The sequence below is a fragment of the Aphelocoma coerulescens genome, chromosome 2 (assembly GCF_041296385.1).
Source record: "Aphelocoma coerulescens isolate FSJ_1873_10779 chromosome 2, UR_Acoe_1.0, whole genome shotgun sequence".
In the NCBI taxonomy this organism is placed as follows: Eukaryota; Metazoa; Chordata; class Aves; order Passeriformes; family Corvidae; genus Aphelocoma; species Aphelocoma coerulescens.
The window spans coordinates 131,959,301-131,982,111 of NC_091015.1; the positions used below are offsets into that span (position 1 = coordinate 131,959,301).

At 38.8% G+C, this 22,811-nt stretch overlaps 1 protein-coding gene across 3 annotated transcripts in view; it reads right to left on the bottom strand.

Moving 5' to 3' along the window:
• CYP7B1 (cytochrome P450 family 7 subfamily B member 1) overlaps positions 1-22,811 on the bottom strand; it is a 125,516-nt gene that overhangs the window by 25,752 nt on the left and 76,953 nt on the right. Inside the window, exon 1 of one of the 3 annotated variants that reach the window (XM_069004856.1) lies at positions 21,168-21,252. The exons of the other annotated variants lie outside the window; for them this stretch is intronic. Within the exon in view, the coding sequence (XP_068860957.1) occupies positions 21,168-21,232 (65 nt within the window). The 5' untranslated portion in view covers positions 21,233-21,252. Of the gene's footprint in view, positions 1-21,167; positions 21,253-22,811 lie in introns of those variants that run through there. 3 annotated transcript variants of the gene reach the window in all.

A 22,811-nucleotide genomic window follows, 5' to 3' on the forward strand; every position in this document is an offset into this window, starting at 1 on the left:
ATAAAAGCACACAAGACTATTCTTTTCTTGGTTACACCATTTCAACATCACTGCACTGTGAGGCATTGGACCTGTGTAAATGAGAGGAGAATCTTTCTCATCTCACTGGTTATTTGTATTCCAAAGGAGCAGATGCCTTTCAAATTATGCAAAAACCCATAGCGCATCTTGTACTATAGCAGATGAACAGGTTAATTTTTCTTTTTGCACATAATAAATCATAAGTGCTTTAACACCCATAGTCGCATTTCATGAACATAAACCTTCTGTTTAATAATGTCTGTTTACAACTAGAATCAGACATACAGTAATCTCTTGCCTGGGATAAACATTAATCCAGATCTGTCTAGAAAAATTATACAATTCATTACCATAAGTAATCTCTATTGTGCCCCATGCTTAACCTTCATCTTTTTTCCTGTCCTATAATCTTGCAAATCCACTGGTGGTGTATGATTGGCATCTGGTGTTAACGCAGCCTTCTCTGCACACAGCACAGCTGAAGAAGCCCGACAGGAACACGTCACTCTGCAGGGTAACGCCGGTTCAGCTGACCGCTTTTCACAACAACTTTCACCAAAGGCAGAAAAAACCCCACAAGCCGAGGACAAAAAGGTCTAACAATATCACTTGCCACAGAGGGGTCATTTTCACTTTCCAAACCATCGTTACCATCCACAAAAGCTAAAGGTAGTGCTCTGATTTTTCCATAGTATCTCTGGACAAACCATCACATACCATGTCCAAACTGGAACACACCATGTCAGGGGACTTTAAGGAATGGAAATGGATAGGTACAGAGTAGAACAAAAGCTATTATGAACATGTCAGAGCAGTTAGAGATTATTCACAGGCTCGATCACAATATTTAAGCAACAAGACATGACAGACAGTGTCTTTCCAGGGGCTTAGGAACACTCTAACTGTGAGGAAAAGAATGAGGCCAAAGGCTTCAACCCCAAGAAAGGTAATCCCCAGAAATGTGGTGTCTGGAATGTCTTCTTGTATTATGAGAGAGAGAACACAGGAAACTTAGGACAGGAGAAAGCCAGTGAGTCTATCTCCCTTTTTTTTTTTTTTTTAATTTAGCAGTTTTTCCCCAGACGTAGGTGCTTTACACCTAAGAGGAGAGAAAATAAAATTTTCTTACAAATATTTGGCCACAGTGCAATATTTGACATTTATAAAATTAAGTGTGTCTTAAATCCTCACCTTAATTATCTGACTCAGTGATCTCCTGGAACTCTAAATTTTCCAGGTCAAATACATGCAGTATGAAAAAGCATTCCCTGCAGAACAAGCCAGATGAGAGGTTTAGCAATATACAGTCTTCTACCCTTGAATTCTCAGCTTACATACTTCCTGTGAAGGTAAAGACATTGCTCCTACCTGATCACTGTTTTCAGGCTTGTGGGGAGTAAATGGATGCATCATCTTGAGAGAGACATGGATTGAGTCAATGAAAAAGTGAGAGTCCTGCACAGAAAAAACCTCACACTGCCACTGCCTATACTTATGCCTAGGTAAAGTGGTTTCATGCTGCAGTACTGATAACCATCTCTTTTTCATCAGGATAAAGATCACTGGTAAAAGAAAAGGAGAAAAGACTCAGGAGAAAGTAGTGAATACACTTTTGAATACAACAGGGAGAGAAGAGTTTATCTGTGCTCCCAAAAAGAGCAGTACAGCAAAACAGACTCTAGTGGTAATGTGAGACAAACTGGGAGAAATGCTGACAAAAGCAATTCAACCAACCAGAGAACTTTTACAGTGATTTTTTTTTTCCACAGAAAAATGCAATCCTTTTGTTGAAAGTTTTTCATGTCAAAAACTTCAGTGATTTTAATAAAAATACATTTTTTTCTCCTTTAAAACCATACAAGGTTTTGTTGCTAAGATCTCCAACTTGTGCTGTAATCCATTCACCACAGGAGAATCTTCTTTTCTCTCTCTTCTAGTAATTTCATCAAGCTAAACCCCAAATATCAAAAAAATACCAAAACTCAATAACTCATTCAGTAACTCTAAAATATCACTCTCTAAGAAATCTTATTCCTTTGCAGTTTAGGCTAAATTCTCTCAAGAATTGTATGTTGACATTGTACATAACAATTCTTCACACTTCAAACTGTGTTGAAGGACATAACTATAAATTCTACCTCTACTTGTAGTTACCAGTTGGGACATTGCCTAAAGTAAATGCCATCATGGGAAAGTAATCTGAACAGTTTTAGAATGGAAACCCACCAAAAAAGAGCTTGTGGCTCAGGTTTTATTAGAGGCTGAAAATTCTGAGAAATTTTACATTACCAAATGTAATGTAAATTTTCATAACAGCCAGTATAGGAGTCATGGTGAAGACAAGACCTGGCCAATGTGACAATAATTCATCAGCATTAAAAATTAATACAGATTTAGTGCTCATAGCCCTCATTTTGCAATCCCGCTTTGCTTTTTCTCTGGGTGAGGGCAGTGAGAACAGCCACGACTACTCAACACTTTCCCTGACCAAGCCCAAGGTTATTCTATTACATTTTACATTTGAGGTTATTTGTCCAGCCAAGGACTTTTCCTTTCTTAATTCAGCTTTAATCAAAGAAAAATAGGCTTAGAAGAGATGACAAGAGGTTACTTATTTCATACCTTGTACCCCAGTTAGGGTGCTGTGCACTGGTATCTTTCTTATATTATTCTATGCCCTTCTTGAAGATACTCAGTAACAGTCTCTACAGTCTCTCCAAGCAATCTCCTTCTCCTCACATCTAACCTTTATCTTCATGTTGTACCTCAAGCCCACTACTTCTCATTCTGCCTGCGAAGGATAAGAGAATAAATGATTCCCTTCACTTCTGCAGGAACACTTAATGTATTTAAAGGTACTTATTACATTCTCATTTAGTCTTCTTTAGGTTAAACAACCTCAATTTATTTCAGTATTTCCTGATAACTATTTTCTAGACCTCTACATACTTGTGTCACTTCTGTCTTGATTTTCTAACATTAACCCACACCTTTCTCTATGGCAGTGTCCTGCACTGAGCACAGCAGTGCAATCACCTATTCCATCTCAAGGGTGACACCCTTTGCCTCCCAGCATTACCTCAGCTTTCTGTGCAAAATCACCACCATGTTAATAAAATTTCAACTTGGGAACCATTACAGCCCTCAGCCTTTTCCCAGAGAAAAGACTGTGCTCCCATCCAGATGCTGTTGATTAGTCCTCTGTGTTTTCCAGTTCACCATTTGGAATGCTAATCCCTCCTTTGCAGGCTTGCAGACACTCCTCTTTAGGTATTACCCACAAACATAAACACTTTTTTCCCTCGTATTCATGTGAGAAGGATGGGATGAGAATATGAAATCCACCTGTATTTCCTTTTACTCCTATTAGGAACGTATATATGCTGCACGTAATTACGAATTTACCAAAGAGAACCCGATGCCTTTTATCTGATATCCCCCTCTTTCATAAGTCATTTCTGCACTTCAGTACACTGCTTTGCTGCAACACATGTTAAAACTGTACGCAGTAAGTAGCTCATAGTAGGAAATCATATTAACCGTCTGGCCTGGAAGTGACAAGTGAAGTGTGGATAAGAATGTCAGCACTCCCCACAGAAATATATTCAAGCAGGCAGAAATCATTCCTTACGTAATAAAGAGCAAACAAATAAATTCAGGAAATCTCAGAAACAGTGGTGGGACATTATCACATTTTAAAAACCCTGGTAACAAGGAAAGAGAGGAGAATGCTAGATGAAAAGATATTGCTGCTTCTGTATGCAGCAACAGTGTTTTCTTTGAGAATGCAGTATATAATTTCAGAAGTAAAAAAATAATTATTGCAAAAATCAAGTATTGTTTTCTATAGAACTGCACAAAAGCTAAATAATGCAGGATGATCATTAGAACAAAAAGGGTACCCTTCATTTAATATAACTGAGCCCTCCAGAAGTTTGGAATCTTTGTTAACCAGACATCTTTTAAGTTCTCTATACTCACCAGAGAGAAAAGAAGCCTTTTGGAAGCATTGGTCTTTATTAATGATACAGAGAGATTAGAATTGCTCACTTAGGTAGCCGAGATGATGACTCCCCTAGATTTCCCCTAACTCTGTCTTGTCACTTCTCACATTTGTTTTCTGATGTCAGTTTTTATGATCCACCCAGATGAAAATGTTTTTCTCCTGGCCCTGATTCTTCTGCATACTTCCACCCTGGCTGCCCATCCTTCTTGGGATGCCTCCATGGACCTGCCACCACCATTCAGCCTCTTTGCCCACCCACTGTCAACTTTCTTCTCAAACCAAGCTCCTGTTCAGATCTGGGAAGCCTCTGCTCTCATCTCCTGCAATATGTTCTTAGTCCGGGTATTGTCCACCTGCTTTCACTTCCAGTTCATCCTCAGTCAAACCCCTTCCTGAATCCTGGCCACCACAGCCACCACAGCCACCACAGTGAACCACAGACATACCACACTGGCATAGAGAAAAAGTAAGGCTGTTGGTGAGTCTTGTCCAGTTTCCTCACTGTGCTCTCCTGTTTTCCCACACCCATCTGTTGTCTGCTGTCTTAGGCAGAGGCAGGAACAGCCTTTCTATAGTGCATGTCTGCATTGTTCACTGCAAAATTCACCCTCAATTGTGAGATCAACTAGTACTGATAAAATCACTCCCTCTCTCCACTTCCCCCTTCAGGGAGTATTAGCCATTTTCAAGAAGCAAATACAATACATTCAGGATGCGTGTGTACACATGTATTTATCAACACAGATTATGTGTATATAAGCATACTTACTTCTATATGCACACACATATGCATTTATGCAATCCTATTTATCATAGGAAAAACTGAGTGGTGCTGCAATTTTTTTTTGGTAGCAGTAACACAAACACTTTATATGCTGTAACACAAACAGTTTTATTTGTAATATTAATTGTAAATTTTTTTTCCCCAGTAAGCTTCCGATGTTATAGCCAGGATGGCATTGTGAGTATCCATACCACCTTTCTGACCTGAGTGCATTATATACCATTACAGACCAGCAACAGAACACTGCAGAAAACTGCTCCCTCCCTCACTCTGTCTACCATGCACAGAATTTTCAAACACCAGCAACTCACTCCTGATTTATTGAGGTAATTAACTAGAAAAACCGGGCCACTTACTCTGCCTAAAAATCTCCATGTGCATAGCTTTAGAAGAAGAAGAGATTTTGCATTTTATCTTTAAAAAAAAGATGCAATACAGCTGAGAAGACTTTTAGTTAACAATTTTTTGACTCTCACCGTTATCGCCATACATTCCCCAAGTGGACACACAGAAGCACATGGTGATCTGCAAGCAATTTCCCTCCTCTCCCCCATGAGCTTCAGATGTCATACATGTCACGAATTGTATTACAGAATTAACAGTCAGGACATATTTTGCTCAAAAATGTATTGAAAAATTCCAAAGTATAGTCTCAACAGCTGGATAAACACAAAAATGCCCCAGGTACCTTATTTAGTTCACTTATTTGCAAATAAAACTTGAAGTTGATATAATGAGAGAAGGTAACTAATCCTGTCAGTAAGGCATATATCACAGGAAAGCAGCATTTGAATACAGTACTTAGGTCAACGTTTCAAAAGCTTTAAAGTCTGTAAGATGAACACAGTATTAGCAGGTCTTCTTCTCTTTTAAAGATTATTTAGCTATTCATATTTGCTTTCCAGATACTTTTTTTCCCTTTTTTCCTTCCAGTGCTACAAGTGTATTGCACATGTTAAGAGAAACAATCTTGTAACAGGACTCCCCACAAACATTCATTCTCTTCTGCCTCATCTCCTTCTGCCACCAGCCTAGATTAACATCTCTGTTTCTCCATCTGAACTGATTTTAGTTCTCTCAGCAGAAACTGCAGGTGATCTATTTCAGTAGAAAGCATGCTGCAATCTGCACTCTTTATCTTTGGCTTTTCACTAGCTGCAACAAGTCTCTCCTTTTTTTCCCCTTCCTAGATGTGCTTTTTTACTCGTCTTCCAAAACTTCTCATCTCTTTTATTTATTTCACTTGTACCTTTCCCTCCTTCTCTCACCCTGAGGTCTGCTCTGGCTCTGCCCCTGCATTCAAAAACACATGGGTCTTTTTCAAACCACACTTTCTCATAGTCCATACTGAACTTAACAAGCTGCCAAAATTAGGGAGCAACAAATCCAATTACTTGCAAATTTATTTTCCTAGGTCTGGGAACCTAGGAAAATAAATACTTTTCACATAAATGTACATATGAGGAGCACCTTTCTGTAATTCATACTACACACCATGAAACAGCAATCTGATGGACTCTTGGGTCTGAAGTGAGTCGATATGAAAAGTGCACCCTTTTACTAAGCAATCTTGGGAAGGAGTAGCCTGAAACTAGATCTCTCAGTACGAGGGGAATTCTGAAGTATCTGAAAACATTTTTATTTTTAAATTAAAAAAAAAAAAAAAAAAGCCCTTAAATATATTTCCCACAAAACAGCTGCTCCTCAATTTTATTTAGCAAATATCAAAATGAAGCCAGTCACAGCCTTCTCAGCTTGCCCACAGCTTTTCCAAGGATGCTGAGAAGGACTTAACAAGAGGGAGGGTGGTGCCCTGTCCTCCTCAGGCAGATTTGCAGAGCAGCCTGCAGCCATCCTCAGCCACACAGACACTGTGAGCTGGGCAGTGGGCTGTGTGTCTCACAGGCAATCTCTGCCCGACCTCCCCCTGGGGTGCTCTCATCTGCTTTTCCCTCTCCAGACCCTAAAACTCTGCTAAGCCCATAACAGATTTAATATGTATTAATTTAAGAGCATCAGTGCACTGCCGGAAAACAATGGTTTGATGCTTGGAAAATATATTCCTTTAATTGGTCTGTGGCTGCCCTTCTTAAATATTTATGTAAACTCCATTGTGTTCAAGGGCACAGGGGTTAAACCTAAATGAAGCTTCTAGCCTTGTATTTGTTTGAGTTCTCTCAATTGTAATCCTTGTCAGTTTTAGGCAAACAAACTAATTCCACTTTTAGGTAAATCAAGAATAAATTTTCATTCTGCTGTCAAAGAAAGTAAAATATTTTTAACTGAAGATCATAAGATGGAACAGTAACTGGGACAGTGTAGGTCTGAACATGTTTTAAATCCCTTTGCTATGAAATATGGAGTAGAAAATAAAAATAAAATTCTCAATTTTTTTAATTAAAGTGAGCAAATGTCAACTTGGGGACTGTAATCAGAGACATTAGAATTGCAAATGAATAATTGTTTCACTTTTTTCCTTAGCTGTTTCCTGCACAAAATAATATTTAGGTTATAAAGGATCATCTTTCTGAAGAATCCAAGACTTGGCTACTTATGAAAATATATTATCTTTTTATTTTCTTTTTTCAAAACCAGATACCATCCAACTGAGTAATTTCATAGAATAATGGAGTAATTTAGGCTGGAAAAGACCTTTAAGATCATCAAGTCCAACTACTGCCCTAGAATTGACAAGTCCACTACCAAACCATGCCCCCAAGAGTCACTTCTACACAAGTATTTCCAGGGACTGTGACTCAACCACTTTTATAGGCAGCCTGTTCCAATGCTTGACTGCCCTTTCGATAAAGAAATTTTCCTGACATCCAATCTATACTTCCCTTGTGGAACTTGAGGTCATTTCCTCTTGTCCTACCTACTGTTACTAGGGAGAATAGATTGACCCCCACCTGGCTACAACCTCCTTTCAGAGAGTTGCAGAGAGCAATTAGGTCATTCCTGAGCCTCCTTTTCTCCAGGTTAAACCACCTCAGCTCCTTCAGCCTCTCCTCACAGGACTTGTGCTCCAGAACCTTCACCAGCTTCCTTGTCCTTCTCTGGACATGCTCCACTGCCTCCATGTCTTTCCTGCAAACTAAATACAAAAGCCCAAAACTCGGCCAACCCATGACGAAAAATGGGTGAAACCAGGTATTGATCTGCTGGCTCTTCCTGTTTTCCCCTCATCATTCCCTGCAAACAGAGAAGAACACTACTTGTGCACCTGATCCATTAGCCAGTTGTCCCAAGCCCTGAGGTCTCTCTACTGCCCTCAGACCTTTTGTTGAGACTTTCAGGCTACCACCTGAAAAAACAGTAGTGGATGATAATCTGAAGGCCATAACAGAGTAGGAAGGTTTCTCTTTATATGTTTAAGCTGGGCCCCAGGAGGCAGCAGACTTCCTGAACAGGTGTGTCCAGTCTGCATGTTGGGCCTTCTGTTCCCATCAGAATAGAGTTTCCTATGACAATGACCTGTCTTCTTTCTGTCTGGAAGTGGTTTTGACAGAGGGTGTAGGCTGACTTAACCTTAGTGACCCGTGCATGCTAGTTGAACCCTCATCCTCACTATTGTCCAGTTACAGAGCCTCACCCCTGTTACACCAGACATCTGAGGAGGTGAGGCGGTCACACAGGTGATGTTCCTGCTGCACTGGGCAGGAACTTATTCCCATTGCTCCCTATCCTGTAAGTCACTGTGTTTAGTTCAGTTCCTGTGTTCAGAGAGGACAGGGAATCCTCCATATCACATGGGCTGTTGTCTGTTGGGCCTGTCTCAGGGAAGACAGGATAAGATTTCAGTAGTCTGTATGTCTGTTTGTTTGTCTGTCATACTACCTGATGCTCCTCAACCTGCTCACCCCCATCCCATTCTAATTTGAAAATTAGAAATTTTATTAATGAAGTGTTCAACATTTTTCAATCAGCTACTTCAACTGGGTACCATTACAACTGTTTTGGAGCCCCACATAATTAAATGCTGATTCCCAAACAGCAGATGAGGCAGCTGTCTATACAAGGGACATAAAACTCACAGAAGTGTCAAAACTTCATGAAATCCTGAAAGTTTAAAACATTTCTGTTGAAGAGATAATGAGCTTTAGAGGTTCTAATGAAAAGAATGTGGATGCAGACAGGAAGGAGATGAAGACTTAGAACACCTCATCGACGTTAATCCATGCAAACTCAGGACTACAGGCTGGTGACTCACCCATTCACCATTCCCCATGCTGAAAAGGTTTCAAGACTGGCTGCACAGCACTCATCTAGCACAGAAGGCTGTAGGTGTGGGTGTTTTAGAGTACATTCAGAGATGGACTCTCATGTGTCTTGCTATGCAACCTAGCAGCCAGACCATGTGCACCCCAAATTGTATCATATGACTGGTGCCAAATAGACAAAACCACACCGATTTCTTCCCAGGAAGGACCTCAATATTGCTTGCCAGAGACAGTTGGATTGGTAGGAAACCTGAAAATCCTCTAGCGCAGGTTGTCAGTAAAGTTGATATGAAATGCTGGGTCTTGTGGATGCCCTGGACATCAGACCCTGCTGGGATGAGCCACCTCTGACAGATCATAGATGCAGCATGCAATCTTATCTCCATCTGTATGCTTGAATCCCAAAACATGCATTCCCATTGTCCCAATGTTTAAATATTTCCAATTTTGTCAGATTCTGTAATTTTTGTTTGTCCTGACTGAAAGCTATTGTGTCTTACAAGTACAGTACAAAAACATCCTTTATTCCAAAGGATATGTGGGTATCAACAGCATCATAAACTGCTGGAGAAATATGGAGTCACTGAAGTCAATATTAAACTGAATATTCTGTGGAAAGATTTCATACCCTGTGTTGCACCAAGAAGTCAGGCATAGGGTCAGTCCTGAATTTTGTAATCTACGTGCTATCCCATTGCTCATACACAACTGGTGACATCTTAGGGGTGATGAGGAGTGCATCAAAGGCATGGCCAAAGGGTGCATTGGCCATGCTGAATTTTGTTTTGAGGGTAGGCAGAAATCCTGAGTAGTAAGTTTTCCTAGCTATAGCTCTACTCTAATTATAAACTTGAGTTCTCCATCACCGACAACCGTTCCATATATATATTATGTACCTTTGCTATTTTTCAATTATGAAAGAATCCCAAGAAAATGAAAATTAGAAACAAAAGGTTACCAGTAAAAATTTTTAACATTTCAATTCCAACCATTTGCACCATTCTGATCCAATGTAGCCTTCTGTTAATGATGCATCTGTCATTTTATTGACACCCTTAAACAGCTTTATTCTCTTTTCTAATTAAGAGACAAAGCTGATTATGTCAATCTATGAACTGGCATCTGAGTGCTTTTGTTAAAATGTAAGAAGCAATGAATATGACTATTGTTATGCTAAAACAAAAAACTTGGGAATTTTTACTGGAAAACCCAAGATAGCATAATATATAATGGCTAAATTAGAACAGATTCTTCCTATTCATGCAAATGCACATGTGATTGTATTATATAATTAAATGGAGATACTCTGTGAAAAATTAATTCCCAGTAATAGAAAACATAAAGCAACAGTGATACATAATATGCCTGACTAAAATATGTGAGAAGAAATCATCAGATCATAAAATATCAAACAAATAAATGACAGACTAAGCTATCAATGCTCAGGGAAAAATTAAGTTATTAAATAATCCAAAATGCTTGCATGTCAGGACATGATTTCAGCTCCATCCTGCTGCTAAATCAGAGGTACCTACCCAGTATGCTCTTTTAAGAAAATACTGTGGATGGGATGAAATGCTCACCATTGTAGGAAGGTCTTTATGTTTGGATTGTCACAGGTAACACTGAAACCATCTCCCACACACCACCATGAATTGTTGCAATCTGTCCTACCTAAAAAGGCCAGGGAGAAGAGAGCAACAGGGAAATCCCACAGAGTCAGATGACCTTCAATATTTTGGCATGTTAGCAGTTTTCAGACTCGAAGATAACACAGAACAGTTTTCCCCTCAGTTGTGATCAAAGGCAGCAGACAAAGGTTATGTGTCTCTTCTGGCAGCACCAGATCTTCAAGACCACTACTGGTGCTGAGCTCCTGGCAGGAAAGCACTGAATCCTTTCCAAGGAACTCTATTGATTCCATGTATGCAGTTCCTGCTGACGGTACTGGGTGTCCTCAGGACAGAGCTTAAAGTACTGCAGTCTGACACAACTCTCCTGGCATCAACTGAGCTAAAAGAATTTACACCCTGAAAATTTAGTCTTCAGCTGCTGACTGTGTCAACCAGTGTTGACATACATCCAACCAACACATGCATATTTCCTTTTTTTCCTTAAAAAATTTCTGTTCTAAACTATCAGAAAAAGCCAAGACATTATAAGCTATCATATCAACGGCATTATATTTCATTATAGCTTCTGTGCTCCCTCACATGCACACCACACCTGTGGGTACAAACTACCATTCTTCTACCATTTGCTCATCAAGGGATCGTATCCTTTTGTCTCAGGTTACTACAGGCAGTGAACGGAATATCCACGACCTTCCACTTCAACCTTCATGGAGGTTTAGTCAGTGGGGAAGGTAGCACCTCACACTTTTGCTAAAATAGATCTTCAAGTACAAGCTAAAACCTTTGCACAGTACATGTGCAGGTTAAGAATATGTCTCTGCATAACTTATGGAGATGTCTACTACTTATAAGACCAATGGTTTTGCTCAGTACTTCAAAACATCACTCTACTTCTATTGCACATCATGAAATACCCAGTTGACTGAAAACAAAATTTTGGGAATGCTTTTAAGGAATTTTTAAAAGGGATAATAATTTTTCCTCTACTGCAGGATCTCCTCTAACAGTCCACTCAATAACCTGCTGTGACTAACCAGTTTGGTAAATTTCAGTTCTGACTACCCACTAGTAAGGTTGGGCTGTTCACTGTTTAGTGAGAGAAAGGGAAGGTTTCAGAATGTATGCCTTTTGGCTTGGGAAGGTCTTCTTTAAAGATGGTCATGGTCTTCTTTTAAGCCACAAGCATTTTGCTCACACTGAAGTAGTAAGATTGATATATTTACGGAAGAGTTTGGAAACAAATTACGCTCTTAACTGTAGCTTCCATCACACGTAGGATCATTCAGAGGTGACTGACAACAGCATCAAACCATCACAATACAAAATGCAAATATCTGGAGTTAGGATTATTGATTGCTGTTATTTGTTCTTAATATTACTTAGAAAATTCCTCTTAAAAAAAAAAAAAAGGAAGTAAGCAAATTAAATCACAGCCTCATGTTTTTCTTACAAATTGGGGAATGTTTTTAGTTTATAAGAGTAGGTAAATAGAAACAAAATTAAAATCATGAGCTACACTTAATGGCATAAATCCACACAGCAGTATTAATTTAAATACTGCTACTTCTAGGCCAGATAGTACTGGGTAGAGATAATATCTCATTAACACTGATACAAAACTGACCATGGTGGTCACAGAATACGAGCACTTGCACATGTGTAGGACCTACAAACCAGTCACTAACAGATGAGATTCCCATGGAAAAGGGACTCTATATAAGAACTCTCAAAAAATGCCTTTGAAAACCAGATTAATAAAACCAAACCCTACCACTGCACCCGGCCATGGCTCAACCACAGAATTCTTCTTGCCTGTATTGGGATCAGTTCCGACCACAGCTAGCCACTGGACCTCTGCCAGCCACAGCAGAAGCAGTGGTCTTCCAGCAGAACAGGCATCACAGCCATTTCCATGCTTTTCCTTCTCTTCTTGTCCCCTGACACCCCCTCACCCCCCTCCCAACAGCTCCTCTGGATGGGCTGGAGGACATGGCCAAAGGAAGGGAAGTGCAGCCAAGACTTTGCTATGCCCCAGCAACCCCTCTCTGCTGTTGCAGGGTCACTGGCAGCCAGAATGATTTAGAGCAGCCTTCAGGCTATTCTAACTTACAGAGAGGGACTTGACTGAGTCATTGCTGCTCCAGGACTGTGGGAACATAAAGCTACCTTAAAGCCATTTCAGTCATCCCTGCTTCTGAGCTGTGCTATTTTATCCTTGCCTGTGACTGAAAAAAACCTGAGAGTGCGGCTTGTTTACACATCTTGCAGCTGCAGCAAGGGGTGGTTTCCTGTGCCTTTCTTCTGCCTTTATTTGTTGGGGGGTTTTTTTGTGTCTGTTTTGGCTTTATAGATAGCTCTGGTAGTGTTCATAGCCCTGCACTCCATCTGAGACGGTGATTTATGGCAGTCTCTGCTCTATTGATTGGTCTTCCAAAGCTGAGGCGCCCGTCAGCTGCAAGGCTGCGGGAAGGCATGCTGTGCTGGAGTTTGCTGTCTGCAACCAGGACAAGCAACATTCTTGTGGTTCCCATGCGTGCCATGCACATCAAGAATAATTTTGTAATTTAGCATCTTAATTTTTACAGAATCAAATGCTAGTGACAAGCCCAAAAGAAGAGAGATCAACTGTTTCATTTCATTGCTTATCAGCTTTGCTTACATTTAAACTCTGATGGTATTTTGGATTAAATTTCTGCATCAATAATCTGTTTTGTTAGGCACAGAAAATATCAAACTACATTTATTCTACTAATTCCTGTAGCACTCATGCACTTATATATACTTCCATATTCTCTTCCTTTTTATATTTGACATTTTAATTTAATGCTCTTCATTGCCTATTTTTCACACTTACCCTCTTTGTCCTTTTCTTCTGTAATACCTTTATTAAATGAAATCTTTTTATAAAAAAGCACTTCCATTTTTTAATATTATTGCTTCTTCTCTATCACTATCTAGATTTAACATTTCATTAAGCAGACAGTTTTAATTTTACTTTTCTCCAACTGTTCTTTCATTAGACTATTTCTTGTCTTAACTCTTTCATTTTATTTTTCTCTTCTGTAATTTGCTTTTACCCTGCCTAATGGACTTGTCTCTTTTGCAATTTGCTTTTACTCCCTGTTACTCTCCTTGTGACTTCTCTTTGTTGCTCAGTGCTGACAAGTGTTCTTCCCATCCCCTGTGAGTGACAGTGACAGCATTTGAGTGGTAGCTGGCAGATTTAGGAACAGTAAGTATCTGTCTGAAAAGATTTTATTTGGTTTTATTTTTATTTTGACTGTAAAATCAGACCTCTCGAATCCTAGAGCACCAGGGGGCATTGTTTCATTTAGAAAATAAAAATTGTCGTGATAGCTATTAACTTCCCAACAAGTCCACTGCAATACCAAACAGAGCCAAAGGGGGAAAAAAATGGAGCTATTAAGTCAAATGCAGCAACCAAGAAGGGTTACAGGTCAAACGTTTTAGTGTTTAGAAATGGGTATTATTCTGGAAAGCTGCTCTACAGTGAATCAGAAGTGCTGTACCCCTGACCTCCACCCTTGTATGCCTCAATGTTCAACTATAGCATCGAAGAGGAAATAAGGGACTGGGAGTTACAATGACAGCTCCAGAGCAGAAACATGAATTTCAGCAACAGTGGAAAATATTGACTGAAGTATCTAGAAGGAGCAAGCAGTGACAGCCAAGGGAAATCACATATAAATGTAAAGAAACTGCCTGAACTGCCACTAAAATGAATGGAAATGTAAAGCAACAGGAGAATGGGGAATGTCCCACAGGTCCAGCAGCTACATTTTAGTGAAATAATTAATAGGCTGCATTTCATAATGAAGTGCAGGGTAATAACAAACATAAGTGCAGCTTCACAGCTGGCTAAACTCACAATAGCAACAGGCAACTCTATTACCACTACTGAAACAATCCTGTTTGCCAAAGAAAAAGAGAAAAACAAGGCAGCAAAATTCTCTATAATTATGAGGGAAATCATCTATGTAACAACTTAACTAATGCCCAGAAGCTGAATGAGTCACAGCATTAAGAAAATTAGAAAGGGTGCTCAGTAGTATTATATAATTCAGGACACGTACATTAGAATACTGTGGTCTTACCAAGCCAGCAACAAATTTAAGACCTATGCAACACAAGGCTACAAACCCTGCAGATCACAAGCAAATGATTAATTCAAACCACTCTGCAGAATTAAGTGTGTAGCTGTTTACAGATTATGGATCTGCAAGTCCAAAGATGGATTTTTGTTATTTGGATGGGGGGTTTGTTTCTTTGTTTGTGGGGTCTTGTTTTGTTTTGGGGGTAGTTGTTTTAGTTTTATTTTCATGCGTTTTGATGCTTGCGTAGCCTCAAGAGTTCTTGCTCTGTGTTTATACAGAAAATAAAATGAAATGAAATGTAGCCACCTCTGAACTTCCTGCTGCAGGTGAAGACCTCCTGATGGAACTGATGGACAGCATTGTCTGAAACACGAACTCTGCTCACACTGCCAAGTCTTGCTACAGCTCTGTTAGCTCAAGTCATCTTGACTCAAGCCCAGGGCCAGGCCACATACAGACCAGAAATACAAACTAAGAGCAAACTAGATGTCATTTACCTAAGCCACTAATTTCCAAATAAGTAAATTTAGGTAAAAAATTACCCCTTTTTTAGTTTGGACCCCATTTATAACGTTAGAAGAATCACAGGTGCCCTTGAGCAGTATGTGCTGAAACCCACAGGAACTCCTGAAAATTCATATTTCTCCTAGGTAGAGGCAGAGCCCAGGAGATACTGTGCATGCCTCAAGGCAAAGTCAGCTGGAAGGCAGCAGAAATCAGGTATCAAGTTCAAACTTGTACAGCAAAGTTCTTACAGAGCAACTATTTCATAAATCTCCACTCCTTTATATTGTCTTCAGCTTCTGACCCTCTGCTGCTCCGCATCCCAACAACAGGGCACCACCTGGCACATTGTGCTGCTCCTCTGAACAGCATATTGATTCTCCATAGAAATGAGAATCACACATCAGACACTTCATGGTTTGCTGTAGAGACTTCTAAAGATTAGAGAAATACATGTGTATCTATATATAAATACAAATAAAACAACCAACACATCAAACACAAAAAGTTCCTTTTATCCCTCTATATTTCATGATTTCAAGTTTTTTTCCCACTACTCACACAAATACATTAAGTTTCTTTATTTTTACTAATAAAGCTCATGCTGACCTCTCTCCTTTATAATGAAGAAACAACAAAGCATACATTCATATTACAAGTAACACATTATTACACACACCTATACAAAGCTAATTCAACTCCTGACATTTTCCTTACTATCAGTGCTGTATTTTACCTACTTGTACATTACCATTTTACTGTGGCAACTCATATGACTTTAAATGCTCATTTTCTTGTTATATTATATGCAACCTGTTGAAGTCTTAATTGAATACCAGATAAGTAATTTAATCTTGAGCTTCTACTGCCATCTGTAATATTAAGAAAATATTGTAGGTAAATTATAACCATATACCCAATTGGTTAAGAGTTTACAGTCCTTCAAAAAAACATTCAGCACAACAGCTTGCAGTAACTCTGTATTATTTTTCATATAAACTATCAACAATATCTTTTATTTATTTTCTTGTACGTTAGCATTTTAAAAATAAGTGTTTATGTTTATTGTTTCCTTCATTAATATTTGTTTTGGAAATAATATGGCTAAGTTTGAAATATAATGTTTCCAATTAACAAAAATCCACATTCAGTGAATGCTTACCTGTGGAGCAAATGTATTTAAAACACAGGTTAAAGCTCAAAAACTGGTGGACACAACATCATTAACCCATCATCTAGATACAAATCTGTGAAATTTGGAAGCATTTGGAAGCATTTTATATGCAAAGCCTTTGAATACATTTAGGGTAAGTCTTAAAATCTCTATCTGAAACAACCTTTTAGGATATCTAGAGAAAGATCTTCTGTGAACAGATCTGCATTTTCAAAAACTGTTTTGAAATCTCAACCTAGGCAACTAGGCAACTCTGTAGGGCTGCAGTTATGTTACATCTGCCATGTCCTAAACTGCAATGATAAAGAGAACGTTATTGTTAATTTCAATTTAATGTGTGGATAATACTGTCCCTAGGCACCAAATTTCTACCAAGGAGGTTAGATTATTGTATCCACATAATTAATTGCATTATCAACTTTCTTACTTTTTAAACATTTGCTTTTGGTTAGAGAAGATTATTGCACTGCATCTAAAAATGTCTTTACAATTAATTATCTTTCACTGCAGCAAGCAACTAGGAAATGGATATTAATCGTATAAGACTTTCTCAAATTGCTGGGATTATCTCATTTTTAATCACAGGTGGCATAAACATCGCGCAAGAAATGTGGCAAAATACCTATAGCTTCTGTAATATGCTTTCTTGCACCAAAATCATTCTGCTTTTTTATTTACATAAAATATTCCAGTTTGCCTTGGAAGGGCTCTTTAGCCTTCAATATTATCTGTGGGAAGTTTCACCACAGAAAACAAACATCAGCCATCAGTTCAAATCTGCCTTGCAGCCAGCGAGTCAGGGATGTCTTCCTAGGGGCTTTAAACCGGTTGTGCTCCCAGACAACACAGAACAATGCCAGCATCTCATTTTAAAGACATAACTGACACATTAAAGGCCCATGATTCTTAATTAGAAGCACTTCTTGACTCAAAAAAGGAGCTGCTAATCCCACTAAAATGCCTGTTTTCTAACCACCAGAACATCCTTGGTCCATTAGAGACACACTTGGTTGTTGCACTGGCTCTGTCCACGGTGTGCCTGCAACACCCTGTGCTCAGCTAGTGAGTCCCATCTCCACTGCATGAGAGCACAGCAGACATTCCCAGCCAGCCAGCTGGGCTCAGCTGACTGAGGTAAGTTCCTGGAGAGGGAAGAAGGTAAAAGGAGAGGGAGAAGGGAGAACAGAATCAAGATCAAAACAAAGGGGAACATCAAGCTGAAAAAGAAAGGAATGGATTTAGAAGTCATCCAAAGACCCCAAAAGGCAGAAATCAAGAGAAAGAAAAATGCTGAACTCTAGGGACCAAGGCAGCAGTATCTTAATCAAGTAGGTCCGGACCTCATAGCTTTTAAAGAGCTGTCCTTTAACTAGAGCCTGGCAGGATGCCTGTGGAAACTACTGTAGAAACTAAGTTTTAAGTATTAACCATGCAGCAAAATCCATCAATGGAAAATTTAAAATTATAAAAATACTGCTCTTAGGCCAGAAAACTCGAGCTTCTAACTCACAGAAACTGCAAGAGACAAAAGGCATGTGTCTGTGCATACTTCTGCCACACACCTGCTGCTGGCCTTAGAGTCAACAGGAAATCCAGCTATGGGAGCTGTCAGTCTCACCTTGACCACTCATACCTTTAAACATAAAATGACAAACATGAAATATTAATAAAACACGTTTCTGATTTGGGGAGTGGAGGAAAAAAGCCAGAAGCAGATCAGAGAATACAGTCTTCATTCATATATACTCCCAGACCAAAAGATTGCTCCTTCTGTATTAAAATTGTTTAAAATCTACTTGTGAAAGAAAACTACTAGATAAAAAAGCACAAGCCAATATAATCTTTTTTGCAACTAGTGAAGCAGAGGTCTCATCTTGCAGCCCTGGTGCTGAAACTATGCTGCTTTCATGTGTGTGCTTACTGCACTGCTCACAATGTTATTATTTATATGAACTCATTCCTATCTAGCTTTTTATTTCAGCAGTTCAAATTTTGACTGAAGTTTTAACCTTATTTGAGCCTTACACAAGGAACCGAATTTACCTCTTTCTTTCAGGTTTTTGTATTCCTGAACAGCTTCTGTGCAATTATTTACTGGTTCATCTTAAACCTAAGCAATTGTGGGTTATATTAAGACTCTTTTACCTAATACCATCTTTTGGTCCAATTAGCACTAACATGTAGCCTTCCCGCTGCTCAAACCTGCACCACCTCCAAGAATGACTCTCTACAACTCACCTCAGAAGGTACAGCAAGGTTTCTCTTGTGCAAACCTGGATTATTTTTCTCAGAAAGTGCCTAAATTTCTCTGATGTTAGCACAGGATGAACCTTCTGATTCTTGCAGGTGACACCATCTGCAGCTGTTCTAAGACAGTTTATGAGGCAGAATTCCCACTGAACAGTCTTTGCTTTCTTATGTCATCTCCTTCAGCTATTTCCTGAGTCAAATCCTGTCTGTAAGGCTTGTTTTCACTAACTCAGATCTTCAACAATGAGCTTTTTTTAGAGCAGACAACGAGAATAGATAACATATTGCTGCAAAGGAAAGGACAGATATAGGAGGAAGGATGATGCGGATTGAGCAACGTACAGTTAAACGCAGTAAGGCTCATGAAAAGGAGCATGGCTCATACTTTCAAATGAACTTGAAAGATTACAGAGAAACTGCAAAGAAAGCATCATGACATGAAGTCAGAGATAGGAGAACTGTAGGATTCTGCAATGGACCCATTTCACAGGACTGCTCTAATAAAAAGCAAGATCCTGGTCAGAATTACTCTGAAGTATCTATCCAAAACATTTTGTACACTATTAAATGTGCTAGCTGGAATTTAAATTCAAAGCCTACATCTCTTTCACAGTTACTATGGAAGCGCCTACCCTCTGTATATTTCAGATCTACAGTCTTAGACTTGGCCTTCTTTGCATATTAGATTATAACAAAATGTCACTTCTTCCCAAAAATATCGCTGAAGACTGACCTTTCCCTTCTTTCATACAGCTAGAAATCTCACCAAGTGGCCATGTCATCTTGGCTCTCACAGCTACTGGACATGGTTTAGTTAGGATTAAGTTCTACCTTCTTCATTCTGAGCACCTCTGAGGTGGGGAAGGAGGCCATACCTGCTCTTTGGATTTCTTCTCTCCTCTGTGTTGGGTGCAAACTTAGCTGCTCCACTAAGATTCTTGATGACTTTCCTGTATTCTTGGGGAAAAAAGAGTTTTCAACTAAAGCTCCAATCTGCCAGCAGTACCACCCCTCACTGCTCAGGTGTCCCTTTCTCGTTACACTACCAGCAGTTGAGAGGAGACTGCTCCATGAGCCCAAGGCCCAGGATGGTTACTCCTCAGAGAACAATGAGGATGTAGCCCACTCACTTGGGCCACTCAATATTCCCATTCCCATATCATTTTATAAAGCTAGACAGAGCCCAACTAAGATCTGTCCGCTGCTGATTTCTACATATGGTTATTTTCTTGGCTGATAATGGTCAAAAATTTAAGTGACCTATTGGCTGTCATTAGCCAAGACAAAATGGATTTGCAGCTCATTTCTATCTAACAGATGGATATACCCATATATATATGTATATATATGTGTATATATATATATCCATAAACCCACCATTACAGAACTGAGGTCACTACTCATGGCAGATGTACAGGACTATGGCCTTTATGTGCATATTTAATAAGGTTCTCATAAAGAGACCTCCCTCTGATGAAGATGAGTAACCCTGAATGAATAACTGATACCAAGCTGTAGCAGTTCTGTGGAGTAACAAAGGCCTCTAGGGCTGTCTGCATCATTTGCCACAAACGGTGGAGGTGCATAAACAAAAATTAATTTCACATATCCATAATTTTATGTGTTTACATTACAATTGCGTCTGTCCCTAGGTTACACATCAAATAAAGTGTCCTTGCTGAGGACAGGACCATAAGATTCCATAAGACATGTAACCTAAGATCTTTTCCATTATGGTACAAACCAGACTTCAGTGATGTTCATAAATATGATCATTCTAATATTGTCAAAGACTACTAAACATTTTTTTTAAAGCAAAAGACCACTTACTCATTCTTGTCTAGAAAAATGAAAGAAGTTCCAAATTGTTCAGAAACAGTAGACCTAAACATTAACTGGAAGTTAGTAAAAGGAAGCATGGAAGTGATGATATTTCCATACCCCCCATAGTTATTTATAGAAGAAGTATCTAAACACATAAGAGCATATATAAACCTTTACGAAATAGGTAGCTCTTTGTAGGAGTACACAGGACATAGTAAAGGGAGTTATCTAACACGTTACTCAAAATAGACCAGAGCTAAATATGCCGGCTCTGCTCACTTTCCAAACTTTTTTTTTTAATGCTGACCAAGCGCAGCTGGGCAAGACCTGCTTAGTATAGTCATTTTCACATTCCCACTGAACATATAAGCTCTGACAATATTTTTTTTAATCTCAACAGCAGAAAGTAATATATAATTCCCTCTAACTCAGCCAGGAAAAAAAAAAATCAAATTTAAGAAACTAAAAATGCAGATACAGTATTATGTGAAATTGCACAAAATTTTACAATGGTCTGATGTTCCTGATATTTTTATCTTAACACATCAAGGGTGATAGAAGCTTCTTTTTGCTGTCAAAGTGATCAAAGAGAGGTTGAGAAAGAATCTATAAACAGATGCTGCCCAGTGACAAACCTTAAAGAACAAGACTGTGGGGCCAGATGTTTGAGTGACCTTCGGACTACAGAACATGTTGGCATGGTGTTGATTTAGATAGCTGTTGGCAGGGGCTTTCGATCCAGCAGCTGAAAAAAAAAATCTAAATTATGGAAATATTTTTTCTCATCTTTCCCCTAACTATAAAAACTGAAACTACTGGTCAGTGGGGCTGATGGCTGTCAAAGAAGTTGAATTCACCACACAACCCTGCCAGTAGGTATCACATCAAAAAGGAGTTAGCTGAATGAACAAGAACATCTTCAGGCTGTGCCATTTTGCATCCCCCTCAACTTTCAACAGCTGTTTCTTGAGTGAATACAGATGCAGAATAATTATATGAAATGTTTTACATTTTCAATGTACTACATCATGTAAATATGTAACCTATGATTACCTATGGGTGATATAATACAACCACCATCAGGAAAGGGTTTGGGATGTGGAATAGGAAATAGAATAATTAATCCATAATGGTTATTTTCTTAAATTATGTTCTTCATACATACTATATTTGTAGAATTAAAATGGCATTACAAAACAAAACCCCCAAAAAACAGCAAAGCAACAACAACAAACGCAGAGATAATTGATCACATACATTTTGTTTTTGTCAAACAGTAGAAGACCCTGGAAATTATTATTACATGAAACTTTAGCTGTGCTTCAATTTTCTAGATCTGTCTCAGCAAGCCCTTCCATTTTTTAATCCGATTGAAGAAATTAGTCACGTACGAGGAAATACAAAAGGAAAAGAGAGTCATCAATCCAAAATTCCAGCAGATACTCAAGTCTGAGCCACTGCACGCTACCAGAATAAATGGAGAAAGCAGAAAAAGTCTTGCTTTGTAACATTAAATGTGATTGAAGACTGTACAGTTCTTCTTACGCTTTTAGACATTTTGTCACTTTACCTGGAGAAATATACACTGCTTATTCTGAATTGCTGCTGATGTCCAGCACTTGTCAAAACCGCTATCTGTCAAGCACTTCACAAAGTGTTGCAAAATGACAGATCAGGATGTCTGAATAGATGGAGCCCCAGGAAAAACAGAACAGATAGAAAATTCATGACTCTAAACTACATCAAAGCGACTTCTGTCAACATCATGTCAAAAGAAGGAAAAAAAGAACTGTTCATTTTAGAGGGTTTTTTTCATTATATAAACACTTTTTTCACGTATGAGCTAAGTGTAAGGAAAAATTAACTTGGTGTACAGTATGATCATTTGAATGTGCCAAAAATACTCTTTAAATAATCCAGGAATAAGGAAACTTCTAACAGTAGATACTGTCTGGCAGTTAAAACCAATGACATCCAAAAGAAATGCATGAAGAATCTATCAGCTTAAAATAGGACAAACCATCTGGCTCCAAAGAAATAAAAGTATTCTGCTGTGCGTGTTTGTTGGGTTCACAGAATCCTACAACTGGATTAATTTTGTATTTCCTCTCCAATCAGTTTTTATCATCTCTACTTAGTCTGTCAATTGCACAACCCTAATTCTATGTTATATTGCAGGAGCAGATTTAGTAATATCAAGACAATAATTTAAAAAAAGAAGCACCATCAACATAATCAGACCCTCCATTACAGAAAAATCCTTTAAATTGTTCCTCAAA